The sequence below is a fragment of the Ambystoma mexicanum genome, chromosome 12, assembly GCF_040938575.1.
Source record: "Ambystoma mexicanum isolate Mex_15411 chromosome 12, UKY_AmexF1_1, whole genome shotgun sequence".
Classification (NCBI taxonomy): Eukaryota; Metazoa; Chordata; class Amphibia; order Caudata; family Ambystomatidae; genus Ambystoma; species Ambystoma mexicanum.
The window spans coordinates 240,381,505-240,396,106 of NC_090936.1; the positions used below are offsets into that span (position 1 = coordinate 240,381,505).

General features: G+C 49.9%; 1 protein-coding gene across 8 annotated transcripts in view; it reads right to left on the bottom strand.

The window, feature by feature from the left end:
- Positions 1 to 240: 240 nt before the first annotated feature.
- The window catches only part of EPS8 (EGFR pathway substrate 8, signaling adaptor), a 1,868,600-nt gene continuing 1,854,238 nt past the window's right edge, over positions 241 to 14,602 (bottom strand). For 4 of the 8 annotated variants that reach the window (XM_069628372.1, XM_069628373.1, XM_069628371.1 and 1 more), the window contains one exon: positions 1,080 to 1,341. In XM_069628372.1, the coding sequence (XP_069484473.1) occupies positions 1,228 to 1,341 (114 nt within the window). In that variant the 3' untranslated portion in view covers positions 1,080 to 1,227. Of the gene's footprint in view, positions 1,342 to 14,602 lie in introns of all 8 variants that reach the window. The other 4 variants (XM_069628376.1, XM_069628375.1, XM_069628377.1 and 1 more) reach the window with 2 other exon arrangements.

Genomic DNA, 14,602 nt, shown 5'->3' on the forward strand with positions numbered 1-14,602 from the left:
GGGGAGTTGCCACCATTACGGGCATTGGTAATAACTGTACCAGTAATGCAGGCAGTTTTTGATGGTGGGGTGCCAGAATTACCACCAGCTCCGAGCTGGTTCAATGTTAATCATTCCCTTCACTAATGCAATATTGTATTTCTGCCCAAAACCGAAATCCATTTGTCTTATGCATAACTCCCAATGAGATCAGGTCCTCAACCTGCCATTCTACCCAATCAAAGGAACTGGATAAAGCAGTTACACATAGAGCAAATACTGTTTATTGCAGACTAATTAGCTGAATCGTGTGTAAAGGCACTATGAAACTATATATTTATGAATCATTCTAAATGAGTTTGTCAAAATATACAACATTTTGTAACATCTCTTAAATATATTTGCAAAGCAATATTAACATTGAATGACAACAAAATAATTATTTCTCAAAAATAGCATTTACAATAAGATCTTTTTGGAACTGGTTGTGTTTCACACTTGTATTTATACATGAACAAAAGTCATCTTGCATATGCACATACAGATTTTACAATGAATAACAAATTATGATAATTACTACATTGTACTGGATAAATTGCACACCCTTGAAATGGCATAGGAAAAGATGAGACACTTTAGTCTTATCTTATTAAAGCTAAAGATCCTCTTTTACATTTGCCTATTTAAATATGTGGAAAACAATTTCTTTACAAATCCATTGATTTAGTAAATGTACAAAATGCTTAAGATATTACATTTTGCTCGGATGGCTATATTGCCTTCTAACATCTTTTAAAATACCACCAATGTGTGTGTTCATTCAAAATCTATTTGTAGTTAGATTGTTGGCATCATAGATGAATCTCAGAAAATCTAAAAGTATTTGCAGGTGGCATTCAGAAATGGTAAGAGAAGTGAGCAACAAGAGCAAATACGATAGAGATTGATATAATTGCAAAAACAGCAAAAGACCAAGGTATTGTCCACCAAGCTGAAAGGAATCTCTTCGTACAAGAATGAAAAAACAAACAATCTTGTGTGATGCAGTGCAGAGTCCTTGCCACAATGTCACTTTCAAGTACTTTATCTGTTGGCGTTTGCTGGGTAATTCTGCTGACTGATTGCACAGCTTCATTATGGCGATACATTATGCCTACACAAATCAGACATCTCCTTCATGGCTTCCTAAAACAAAGCATGTTGGAATACATATCAAACTCGAAGCAATCGAACAGAGCCAGATAACGTTCAGTGACTATTTCCTTCATCAAAAGACTCCACTCCCGAATCAGTGGAGGCTGCACTCATTTTTTCTTGCCGCCTTCTCATGATTTCTTGGAGTTCCGAGCTGCCGCTGTGGTCCTAAAAACCAACAGATTTAAAAGAAAGGGTTATCATCCACCTATGACATTATTTCATTATGTTTGGTACAGATGACCTAAAACATTGGTAGTAATCTCAGGCCTTTGATGAATTTGCACAGATTCTTGCTTTAATTTATTTTAATTTGAACACATTGATGCAAACTCATGAAGAAAATTCATTGTGATACACAGGCATGTATGCTTTCCTTTAAAGCACGACAAACCTTTTTTTTGGCATGAGTTTATGTATGTTTGTGAGTAGAATATAGATGGATAAAAGCATATTTTCTTTACAAATTTACTTTGGTCTAAAAGGCACGTTTAATGGGTTGAAAATGCCTCAAGGGAGCCAAACCTTTCAGTCACCTCTTCGCCTAACCTTACTCCGATTTGTGCTGCCAAAGATTGACAGGTGTATATATAAAACTGCACTGTCAATTCACTATTTCTTAGGTTAAGGAATAGAATCACAGGGAAAACAAACCATCAAAATGCATACTACAAATATTAGTACCACAATAACTACCACTAGTCATACATAGCCAGGTTAAAATGAAATATAGACGCAAACACAGAAGATCAAATGCGGCTTAAAGCCATAAACATATAGATAAGGTAGACCTAATCCATGTTCATAAAATAAATTGGGGACACACATACAGATGTATACACATTATATATTTTGACCGCAGGCCTATATAACAAGTATATGATAGAAACATGTTTTAGGATGGTAAGAAGATTCTCACTAGTTTGAGAGATACAACCTTAACTTGAGTCGAGTCTGAAACGTACAGCTTGAAGTACCTTCTATTGCTCTAGGATTGCACAGCAAGGCACAGTACTGTGGCTTAGTTACATGGAGGCAGACCAAGATTTTGCATCTCTTTAGGAGCACATTCCAATGTTAGAAATACTTAGTGATATGGGTATTCACATTAACTTATTTGATGTAATTAAATATCACAATGCCTCATGTTAATATTCACAATTTGTTTATTCTTTTTAAAGGAAGAAAATGTTGACCTTTTAGTCCCCGGACTTTGATTATAGTGAGATAATTCCACGTACGTTTTAAGGCTCTATTTGAAAAAACTCTGTAAAAGGTGTTCCATGGAGAGATTACAGTCACATTTTGTATTAGATAGAGATGCCACTTTCTGGCTACCGCCATTGTCAGTTTTGGCTGTTTGGCGATAGAAGTAATCAATGGCCATCAGATAGCATTATATAGAGGAGCTGTTGAAAATGAAGCAACTTAGTACCTGTTTTCAAAGTATTTGTGCTTTCTGCTTCCTTCCAAAAGTAAAGCACTGCATTTCAAAACGATACAAGCATCACGAAATTGTACACACTGCATCATACAGACCACACTACCTTCCTCCCTCCCCATCTGCAGCCCCCCTGGCCTCCTGCGGCCAGTTATAGTGCTGTGCCTTCCTACATACCACCAGGCAATACACAAGCTACGAAGGATCAGGTCTTTAGAGAGGAAGTTGTGGGACAAGGTTCACTAAGCACTATGTGTAGGTAAAGTGAAAAGGGCAGCACTGCCCCTGCTCCTCCCAAACCACTTTTTTTGTGGTGTAGATGGCCCTGCAGCTACCAAACACATGCAATCCGATGCAGGGAGTAACTTCTGCAGCTTCAGTCTAAGGGGGTGTCTGGTCCAGGGTGGCTTCTCTCAACCAGAGTTTCTTCCATCTGATAGTTGCAGCAGAGTCCAGTATGGTGGATCTCTGATGAATCCAGTGAGATCATCACTAAAATCCCTGTATGGGAGCCTTCTCCTGTGGCCAGGGAAAGGCAGCCACTACCTGAACTTGACTCTTGGGGTAGTTTCATGTGGGAGGATCAAAGGGGAGGTGACTCATGCCGACAGACAGTGGGGAGCTCCTCATCTCAGAATTCCTGACTTGATAATAGCTTATTGTAAAATGGAACAACTTAATGTTATACACTCTTCTATGGACTTCAGTTCCCAAAACACTAGGACGAAGAAGAGGAGCTCAGAAGCAATGAACTTTCAGAATGGTGAAAACTCAAATGTGCGGTTTAGTTGCAGTCATTCAAACCACCTGAGCAGGATATTTGAATCCCAAGATGAGAACCAGCTCGAGGAGTAGTGGTTGAAGCTGATGTGGATTTAGAGAATGAAAGTGCAGCAGAAGAAGAAGGCTGAGGAGCAGTTAATAGCCATGCGCGAGGCATAGCTGCGAAAGTTGAATCCATCCAAAGAGCATGAGCAGCCACGGAGAGAAACCTGCTAGCAGGAGTCTTCTTGAAGGGTGAAGTCCAGTAGAACAGCAGAGTACGTGCAGTGGAAAGCAGCATATTAAGACGCCGCCTAGCTGAGTAGACGTGTTCTCGAAGCAGTGTGTGGCAAGTGAGAGTCACCCCGAAAGGTGCAGCCCAGCTGAACTGCAGAGTACGAACAGCGGAATGCAGCATACTAAGAAGCCCCGCTGAGGAAGAAAAGTGTTCCCGGAGCAGTGTGAAGCAAAACGGTAAAGCCACAGAGGATCAACAGAGCTGTCAATGCTCCAGAAGACCGATGCGCAACTTACCTGAGGCTCGCAGAGAAAGAGAAGAAAGCCAATCAGACACTGACGGACTGCCTTGACGCTCAGCAGCAAACGGGAGCCGCCACCGAGAAGTGAATGCCTGACTGAGAAGTCTATTGCATGACTGATATATTTCCAACTTTCTGTATAACTATGTTTTGATATATGTAATTTTTTGCTTAATTCATTCATTGTATAACATGTGTTTGTTTATTGGTTTTGAAGATATATTACATTAATTGCTTAATTATTTGCTGAATAAATAACTTACAACATGCAAGGCATATAGTAAGTAGTTGCCTTTCTGATTTGTTCACAATTGAAATTCGCCTGAGTGACACAGTCAGGTTTGAGCAGAAACACATTAACAACTCTGATGCATCCTACACAAGAGATTTCATAAGAATATGGTTCTATCAAGAAATCCTTCCCCGGTGGCACAATTCTTCTGTTTATTCTTATATTGCCCCGGTCGGGTCCAGAGTAGGAGAGAGACTCAAGTTTACATTGGCTGGCCAGGGGTGGACTGGGAACCAAGAGGCCCTGGAAATAATATTCAAAGAGGCCCCATGTTACACATTTTTAGCAAGCCAAACCCATTTCCTATGAGAACATTTGGGAATAAAACAGGTTACCACGCAAAAGAGGCCCGGGTTGCTGAGGCCTACTGGGAAATCTCCAGAGTTCCCTATAGGCCAGTCCACCTCTGCATCAGTGTTTAAACGGCTTGACCACGCCTTTGATGAACGCTTGCCACAACGCACATGCCCCTTTCATCAAAAGGGAACATCTTTTTTCTATATAAAAAAAACACTCATCACCCAGAGCAATGATCTGGGTGCTAATTATTGTGTTCAGGAATCCTCTAAGCACGGTAAGAATCAAAATGTCTTTTATTCAAGATATAACATTAGCAGCCCCAAACCATTGCCCCTTACCACAACGGTCCCTCTTCAAACACAAACATTCTCCCTGGAACCATGTATGATCATCAACCCATATCTGTTCTGGAACGTCCAGAACAATAAAACACAGCATTGCGTTAACATTGCATTAAAATTGTAGGTAAATAAGATAGCTCAGGTAACTATGTACTGTAAGGAACTCATGGTGGCCAACAGTAAAGTCAGACAAGTGATCATGATTCAAGGGTGTTTACTTAAACAAGATGCAGGTTGGGAAAACGCCTAACCTAAAATGGGAGCAAGTGTCGACCATCAAATGAAAATTAAGGCAGTCCTCTTGACAAAGTAAAAAGGCCTATACTATACTATAAATAAAATCTTGCCAAATCCTTACAATTAATCATGTAAAGAGTGTGTGATAGGGATTTCAATAAAGGAAAATGTGTTCACAAATAATAAGTCCAGATGTGACTGCCAGGGGTCTCCTTTCCCAACGTTTTCAGCACGGGACAAGGTGGGTCTCCTGAGCACGGCACACACTCTAGCTTTCCCAGCTTGAGTCGACAAGTCTCTTTTCAATAAAAAAGTCTCTTGCCTCCGAGGGCCTGATATTTTCAATACACAACAAATGTTCTATTCCACATATGGCTTTGGGTGATGGTCTCACCCCTGGGTCCCCCTCTTCCGGGTGCAGACCTCTTCCAGTCGTACTCAACAATTAAATTTAACAGTTCCTTTCTCAACAAACTTTGGGTGGTAATTTTCCACTCCTGGATCTCCCTCTTTCGGGTTTTCCACACACTGTTCACATAACTTTAGAATCTTACACTCACACATCTCAATGTCTTTTCAAACAAACATTCTGTGGACTTCCCTCCACCATGTTCACTCCTTTCCACATCCCATTTTGTTAGCATCCCTCCGCTGGGTTCACTCTTGCCAACCTTTACAATGCACTCCTCATACCATGAGGGGTTTGTCTCAATCATCTATCAGTCAAAGACTTTCGAGTGTATGGAGGATTTGACAAGACCCCTGTATGACCACTTTGACCCCCTTCTGCCTTTTCTTAAGGCCTTCTGGTTACTGTAGTTTGAATAGCAGGGTAATCGCCTAGAGATTCTCGACTGAACACCCACGTGGTGTTTGATTCTGCTATGCTGGCTTTCCCCTTTTCTTATATCAACAGTTCTTTGTTTATTTAAAGTTCAATTAGCCGCTTGCTACTTTCATTCAACACAGTTCGGTTTCTTTATCAGCTGTCCCCTTTTCTTACTGGCTGTGATGAACTGCTTTAATTTCTTGTCTGTAGAGTCATGGCCGGTACCATTGGGCCATATGTCTCTCTCGGCTTGGCTGTCAGCGGAGGAGGCGCCCGGCACCGTTGACATCTACTGCAACACACGCTGGCTATTGTTCGCAGTCTTACGATTCCTTCCCTTGAGGCTTCATGGGTCTCTGTCGATAAGGGCAAGGTCACTTCTCCCCCTTGGTATGCTCTCGACTTTCGCCGTCTTTCGCCTCCTCTTGAACTGCCGTGCTGAGTTAGAGCTCATGTCATGCAGTTTGCCTTGCTCATAGGGTTCAGTCGTGCTACACCTTTTATCCCTGTGGGGAAGGGAAAGGGCGTTCAGCTGTGTGTGATTCTGGTCAATTGCCTGATCCTTGTGTTGGGACAGTGTTTTTAAATATCCTGGTAGGATGGGGAAAAGTGTGTTTAAAGAAGGGGGATACCGCGTCTCACCCGTCAGTGTCCAACTCCCACTCCCCAAGGACCCCCCCATCCAGGTGATCCTCCCTCACTGGTCCATCCCCAGGAACTGGATCCAAAAGCGATGGCCCTGTCCTTGCCACCTGGATGACAGATCCCCAGGGACTCTCACAGTACATAAATACAACACACCTTCTCTCCTCTAACTATATACATAAAGGAACAAGTTACTTACCTGTAACTGTTGTTCTCCAGCATGGGTCTGGCATGGATTCACATGCTCATGAATATTCCTTGTCATCAGGCCGGGAATCCTCGGTATAGAAAAAAAAAAATCAGTATCAGTTTTGTTTCTGATCTGTCTTTCTTAGTAGTAACCAATCACTGGTCTCTGGGTCATACTGCCCCCAGCCAATGGACTGCCCTCTCCCTAAGCCCCGCCTCCGGCAGCCATCCTCAGATTTGGTAGCACGTAAAGTGGCAGCATGACCAAGTGAAGAGCCGCAGAGGGGTAGGCGGGAGGGTTCGCATGCGAATCCATGCCAGACCCATGCTGGAGAACAACAGTTACAGGTAAGTAACTTGTTCCTTCTCGAGCATGGGGTCTGGCATGGATTTACATGCTCATGAATAAGAGAATACATAGCAGTACACACATGCACAACCACGGGAGGTGGCAACAGGCTCAACATTAAGCAATACAACAACTCAACATTAAGCAACTCTTACCTCCTCACCAGGCTCACCTTAGACGAACGGGTTGCGCAGCACTGCCTGGCCGACCCTGGACTCCTCCCTGGAGTCCCGATCGACGCAGTAGAATCTTGTGAAGGTGTGCGTCGACCTCCACGTCGCAGCCCTGCAGATGTCCAGCAGGGGCACACCAGACAAGAACGCCGTGGTAGCAGCGATCGCTCTGGTCGAATGGGCTCTCGGACGGCCGGGCAGCTGTCGGTTTGCCAACCGGTGACAATGCATGATGCAGCCGGAGAGCCATCTGGAAATGGAAGTCTTCGAGAGAGCCTTCCCTTGATTCACAGTCCCAAAGTTCACAAACAGCTGTGACGTCTTCCGAAAACTCTTCGTGCGGTCCACGTAGAAGTTCAGCGCTCTAGCTACATCCAGTGAGTGCAAAGTCCTCTCGGCCAGCGACTAAGGCGACGGGAAGAAAACTGGCAACACCAAGGGCTCGTTGAGGTGGAAGTCCGACGAAACCTTGGGCATAAAGGATGGGTGTGTCCTCAGCACCACCCTCGTGTCATGAAAAGTCAAGCATGGAGGCTTGCAAGATAGGGCCTGGATCTCTCCCACTTGTCGTGTGGAGGTGATGGCCACGAGGAAAGCTGTCTTCCATGACAGGAACTTCAAAGGCGCCAAATGCATAGGCTCGAATGGGGCCCCCATGAGCTTGGTCAGCACCACATTAAGCTCCCATGCCGGGGCAGGAGCCTTCACCGGCGGGAATTATCGGAATAGTCCCTTCATGAATTCTTTAACCAGGCGATGAGACCATAAGGACGCCCGTCCCGTCGTCCTGGTATATCGGGAGATTGCAGCCAGATGTATTTTGATGGAGGCGTGAGCCAGTCCAGCTTTGGCCAGCGACAGTAGGTACGGCAGTACTTGAGGGGCCGTAATCCGCAGAGGGTTAATCTTCTGCGCACGGCACCAGACAGAGAACCTCTTCCATTTATGTCCGTAGCACTTGAGAGTTGAGGACGCCCTGGCCTTTGCAAGAACCTCTCTGCAGCCGGCCGGGATGTCGTACCCTCCAGACTCTAGTGCTGCAGGAGCCAGGCCTGCAAGTTCAGCGACTCCAGGTTGTGGTGAAAAATGGCGCCTCCTTCTCTGGAGAGAAGGTCTGCGTCCGTCGCCAGCTTGATTGGTGGGGATGTTGACAAGTCCAGAAGGTCCGGGAACCAGATGTGTCTCGGCCACGCCGGTGCGACGAGGATCATCCTGCACCGGGACCTCTTGAGCTGGTTGATGAGCCGGAGCAGCAACGACAGCAGAGGGAACGCATAAAGAAATAGGCCGTCCCAGGGGAAGGAGAAAGCATCGCCCATGCTCCTCGGCTGGAGGAACCTGCTGGCGAACCTCCAGCACTTGGAATTCGTCGCCGTCGCAAAGAGATCGATTTGGGGTTCGCCCCATCGTCGGAAGAGTCGATCCACTTGATCCTGGCGTAATTCCCACTTGTGGCACGAGCGCAGCTCCCTGCTGAGTGAGTCGGCGATCGTGTTTTTTATTCCTGCCAGATGAAGAGGCACCAGAAATATCCCTTGGGCGACGGCCCAATGCCACAGATCTTGGGCTTCCTTGGATAGGGCCGGGGACCTGGTTCCGCCCTGCTTCCGGATGTAGAACATCGTGGTGGTATTGTCGGTGAAGATCCTCACCACCTTGCCCTTGAGGGACGGAAGAAAAGACATGAGGGCCCCGAACAGCGCGCGGAGCTCCAAGATGTTGATGTGGAGAGACTTCTCATCTGAGAGCCAAAGGCCTCTCGCGTGAAGATCTCCGGTGTGTGCTCCCCAAACTTCCAGGGAGGCGTCCGTCGTCACCGTCACCTGGTGAGCTGGGGTCTGAAAGTCCGTGCCCGCCGACAGATGGGAGCGGGTACCCCACCACCGGATCGCCTGACGGAACGTCTCGTTGAGAGGGATCCTGTCCTCGAAGCTGCCCGTCGACTGGATCCAGCGGGCGTCGAGGAACTCCTGTAAGGGTCTCATCCGAAGCCTGCAAAGGCGCACCAGATAAATGCAGGAGGACATCATCCCGAGGAGGGACTTGATAGATCTTACCCTGGCCATGTCCGTGGCCAGCAGACGCTGCACCTTGCCCAGAATGGTCCTGGTCCTTTCCTCCGACGGCGAGGCCAGCCGCGCCACTGTGTCGAGCTTGGCTCCCAGAAACAGGGCGACTTGCGAGGGAACCAGGTGGGATTTTGGAAAGTTGGAGAATCCCAGGTCCGTGAGCAGCTGGACGGTCTTCGCAGTGTGCTCCACGGCGAGCTCCCTTGTCCTTGCCCGGATGAGCCAGTCGTCCAGGTAGGGGTAGACGTGGATCCCCTGTAGGCGCAGCCGCGCCGCCACGAGTCACTTGGTGAACACCCTGGGTGCCGACTTCAATCCGAACGGGAGGGCCTTGAACTGGTAGTGCCGCCCTTGGACCACGAACCTGAGGAACTTTCGGTGTCTTTTTTAGAATGGGGATGTGGAAGTAGGCATCCTCCAAGTCCAACGACGACAGGAAATCGCCCTCCTCCAGCTGTCCCAGCACATGCTGGAGGGTGACCATACGGAACTTCTGTGGCTTGATGTACTTGTTCAGTCGTCGTAGGTCCAGGATGGGGCGCCATCCTCCGGTCTTCTTTTTTACGAGGAAGTACCTTGAGTAAACTCTGGAGCCCCGAAGCCTCTTTGGGACAAGCTCGATGGCACCCTTCTTGAGAGCATCGCCCTTACTTCCAACAGTAGTTGAGGGATGTGATTTTCCTTCCTGGCCACGGGTGGAACGCGAGGGCACTTCTTCTGAAACTCGAGGGCATGCCCTTGGGCCAGGGCGTCCAGCACCCAACGGTTGGTGGAGATGGACTCCCACACGCTGACGAATCTCGCCAGCCGGCCTCCCACCGGGGTGCTTCGTCGGAGGTCCGACCCACGGTCGGTTCAATCTTGTTTGGAGGCCGCCTTGCCTCCTTGACCTCCTTGTCGACGACGACGGGCACCAACGGACTTGCGTCCCCTGTAGGCTTCCTGGGACGAAGATCTTGCTGGTAAGTGGAGGAGCCACTGCCGGATCCCTTGGAGGCACCTTGTCTGCCTCCGGAGCTCCGAAAGGACGGCCGTCGTTGTTGGAGCACTCCTAGCGCCCGGGCAGTCTCTGTGTCTGTCTTGATGGCCTGAAGGGACTCATCAACCGCCTTCCCAAACAGGTTGTTCCCATCGAAGGGCATGTCCAAAACCTTGGTTTGTACGTCCTGGCGGAAATCCGTGGCCTTGAGCCATCCTCGTTGTCTCAAGCACCTTAATAGTCGTCGCTGCAGATGAGATGATCCGTCCTCCCATCGTGTCCAACTTCCTGCCCTCGCCGTCCGGCGGGGAAGTTGATGTCGAGGCCGATGCCCCCCCAGCTTTCTTCTTTGCCGCTGCCGCCGCCGAGACGACCGAATCCGGGGTAGGTTGTGCCCGAAGGCACAAGGGGGCAGCGTCGGGGACCCGGTACTTCTTCTCGTACCGGTCCCTCTTTGCCGGCGCCATGGCAGGGTTCTTGAGGAGGGCGAGCCCCTCATCCCAGATGTCAACAAGAAGCGGTACGGCGAGGACCGTCTTCCTTTTAGCCTTGCGCCGTTGGTAAAGGAACCCTTCTTTCTTCTTTTCTTCTGGGCAGAGCTGAAAAAGCTCGGATGCCCTAGAAATCATGGCATGAAAGGATCCAATCTCATCGGGCGGGGACGCCTGAGCAGGGGGCGACGGGGGACACGTCCCGTCGTCACCTTCGTCGTCATCTGTACCTGTCGTAGCCGTGTCCGTGCCTGTATCATTCCCGTGGGTAGTAGACCGGGGGGAAGGTAGAGCAGGCCGCAGAGGTGGGAGAGGTGGTGAAGGATGCGTCCTCCTCCTCTTATGCGGGGGACTCTCTGAGTGTCCTGGCTCCGGTTCTCCCGTCGGGTCTGGCTCAGGTACCTCCGTCGGGGGAAGGGGCAACCTTGTCCTCATCTCCGAGCATAAGGACTGAATCGCTGACAAAATGGCCACCGAGGTGTTCTGCGGCGTCGGAAACGACGGGCGCGAGGGCTCTTGAGGAGCGTTGTCGGCGACACCATCGCTCTCGTCGTCGCCCTCGTCGGGATCCCTCCCGATGGGCTGGGCCTCTTCCACGACTTCGATGAGCTCTTCTTCAGAGGTCGTGTCCGTATCCATGATGGCCACCAGCCCCTCCCCCACCTTTTCCAACGAGGACTTCGGGGGGGTCTTCTCAATGGGCCTGAAAGACTCCCCCCTCCGTGGTGGCAGGGAGACTGGGTCCTGAGGGCGCCTCCACTGGTGTAGCCTCCACAGGCTGAGCCAGGGCCGCGGCGACATCCTCAATCGAGGACTTAGCAGGGTGAATTAAGGCCATAGTCACCTTCTGGACGTCTGGGGCCTTGGGGGGAGGGTCCGAGCCTCGCTCCCCCTCTGCCGGAATCTTCGAGATCGACCAGGGCCTCTCCAGTAGCTTCGCCGGGTTCTCGGACTTCCTCTTACCCGAGCCAGAGCGCTGGCTCATGGTTGATGGCGCCGGGGAGGATGCGCCCTGCCTGGCAGCCAAGGAGCCCGACCGTTCGGCGCTCCCGGTGCCCGCGGACTCGCGGTGCTTAGCCTTTTGTTGGGCCCCCGTTGCCGGGGCGCCCTCACAGGACTTAGAAGACCGCTCAGACTTCTTTTTCTTCTTCTCTTCTGACGGGCTCTTCCCTTCCAGCCAATTGGCGTGACGGAGGTGGCGATCCTTCATGGTCCGCTCCGACAATCTCCTTGTGCATCTTGTCCTCATGGAGACAGTAGAGGCATAACGAATGCTCGTCCTCCTTGAAAACATTCTGAAGCTGGTATCCAGGGCAGGTCCTGAACAGCTTCCCGGGCGTCGAGCTTCCTTTCTCCTGGGCCATGTCCGGGGTAGGCCTCGGAACTTCTGGAATCCTCCAAAAGCATAACTCGATGAAATCTTCACCATTGAGGGGGTAGAAAACTCCGAAAACGGATCCCTGTTGATCTGATGTAGAAACGGTGGAGCTTGAGGCTCTATTTAACCGTAAAATGAGAATAATCTCCTGAAAAAGCGCAAACCCGCAGCAAAAGCTCGAGAGCTACAGCACGAGGACTCCCAACACTTGAACGTGCAGTAAAAATCTGAGGATGGCTGCCGGAGGCGGGGCTTAGGTAGAGGGCAGTCATTGGCTGGGGGCAGTATGACCCAGAGACCAGTGTTTGGTTACTACTAAGAAAGACAGATCAGAAACGAAACTGATACTGATTTTTTTTTCTATACCAAGGCCGGGGCCTGACGACGGGGAATATTCATGAGCATGTGAATCCATGCCAGACCCCATGCTGGAGAACATTCAGTTATCTTGTTGTTGTTCTTCATAACACACCTCTTGTCCTTGCAACTTTAACTCACCACAACCCACTGCCTGTTCACCACCACCACCATCATCATCACATTTCATCACAGCCACCCTCTCTTTACTCCACCTTTCACGATTGCTCAACAAAATCGTGTTACCCAGATCTCTCATCGCCTTTATCGGAGTTGAGAACTTGACCACTCCTTTACCTACCCTCCTTCCATTCCTTTTCTTGACCAGTGCCCCCTCCTTCAAAAATACACCCCTTAACACAATTATTTTTATCATACCTCACCTTGGACCTCTCTTGGGCATTCACCATCCTCTCCTGCAACACACCTGTTTGTACATCTCCCTGCACTTCCTGTTACACTCACCTGGTATCCACGGGGGCGCCACACGATACTGGATGGAGGTCTAAGCGCTATCCCGGACCCCTCTCTGCTTGGTTATGTGCCAGACGTTGGGTAGCGCCTATAACAGGAGAATGGAGGGTTAAGATACTGGTTCTATGATGGGTGGACTCCCACCTCCCTCTGGTCCAAATCCCCTGCCTTGGGGTTATTGCTCACCTTAGGTTTTTGTGCGTTGAACTCTCCGTCCTGCATCTCTGTGCAGGGGCGCGTGGTTGGTGCGGGTGTTCCGTGGACCTAGTTGCTTCACTGGTCCGTGTGCCTGTATGGCATGTCCAGACCGGCTGTAACTCAGACTCTGCTTACTGTCTTACAGGTGAGTTTTAATGTCTTTTCTGTCTTTTCTGCCTCTTTCTTTCCCTCCGTTTTCTCTATCTTCTCGGCTTCTTACTCCAATACGCTGTTCCCTAACAATGTCTCTTTTTGTTTTTACAGGGATGCGTCGTTGTTGGAGCACTCCTAGCGCCCGGGCAGTCTCTGTGTCTGTCTTGATGGCCTGAAGGGACTCATCAACCGCCTTCCCAAACAGGTTGTTCCCATCGAAGGGCATGTCCAAAACCTTGGTTTGTACGTCCTGGCGGAAATCCGTGGCCTTGAGCCATCCTCGTTGTCTCAAGCACCTTAATAGTCGTCGCTGCAGATGAGATGATCCGTCCTCCCATCGTGTCCAACTTCCTGCCCTCGCCGTCCGGCGGGGAAGTTGATGTCGAGGCCGATGCCCCCCCAGCTTTCTTCTTTGCCGCTGCCGCCGCCGAGACGACCGAATCCGGGGTAGGTTGTGCCCGAAGGCACAAGGGGGCAGCGTCGGGGACCCGGTACTTCTTCTCGTACCGGTCCCTCTTTGCCGGCGCCGTGGCAGGGTTCTTGAGGAGGGCGAGCCCCTCATCCCAGATGTCAACAAGAAGCGGTACGGCGAGGACCGTCTTCCTTTTAGCCTTGCGCCGTTGGTAAAGGAACCCTTCTTTCTTCTTTTCTTCTGGGCAGAGCTGAAAAAGCTCGGATGCCCTAGAAATCATGGCATGAAAGGATCCAATCTCATCGGGCGGGGACGCCTGAGCAGGGGGCGACGGGGGACACGTCCCGTCGTCACCTTCGTCGTCATCTGTACCTGTCGTAGCCGTGTCCGTGCCTGTATCATTCCCGTGGGTAGTAGACCGGGGGGAAGGTAGAGCAGGCCGCAGAGGTGGGAGAGGTGGTGAAGGATGCGTCCTCCTCCTCTTATGCGGGGGACTCTCTGAGTGTCCTGGCTCCGGTTCTCCCGTCGGGTCTGGCTCAGGTACCTCCGTCGGGGGAAGGGGCAACCTTGTCCTCATCTCCGAGCATAAGGACTGAATCGCTGACAAAATGGCCACCGAGGTGTTCTGCGGCGTCGGAAACGACGGGCGCGAGGGCTCTTGAGGAGCGTTGTCGGCGACACCATCGCTCTCGTCGTCGCCCTCGTCGGATCCCTCCCGATGGGCTGGGCCTCTTCCACGACTTCGATGAGCTCTTCTTCAGAGGTCGTGTCCGTATCCATGATGGCCACCAGCCCCTCCCCCACCTTTTCCAACGAGGACT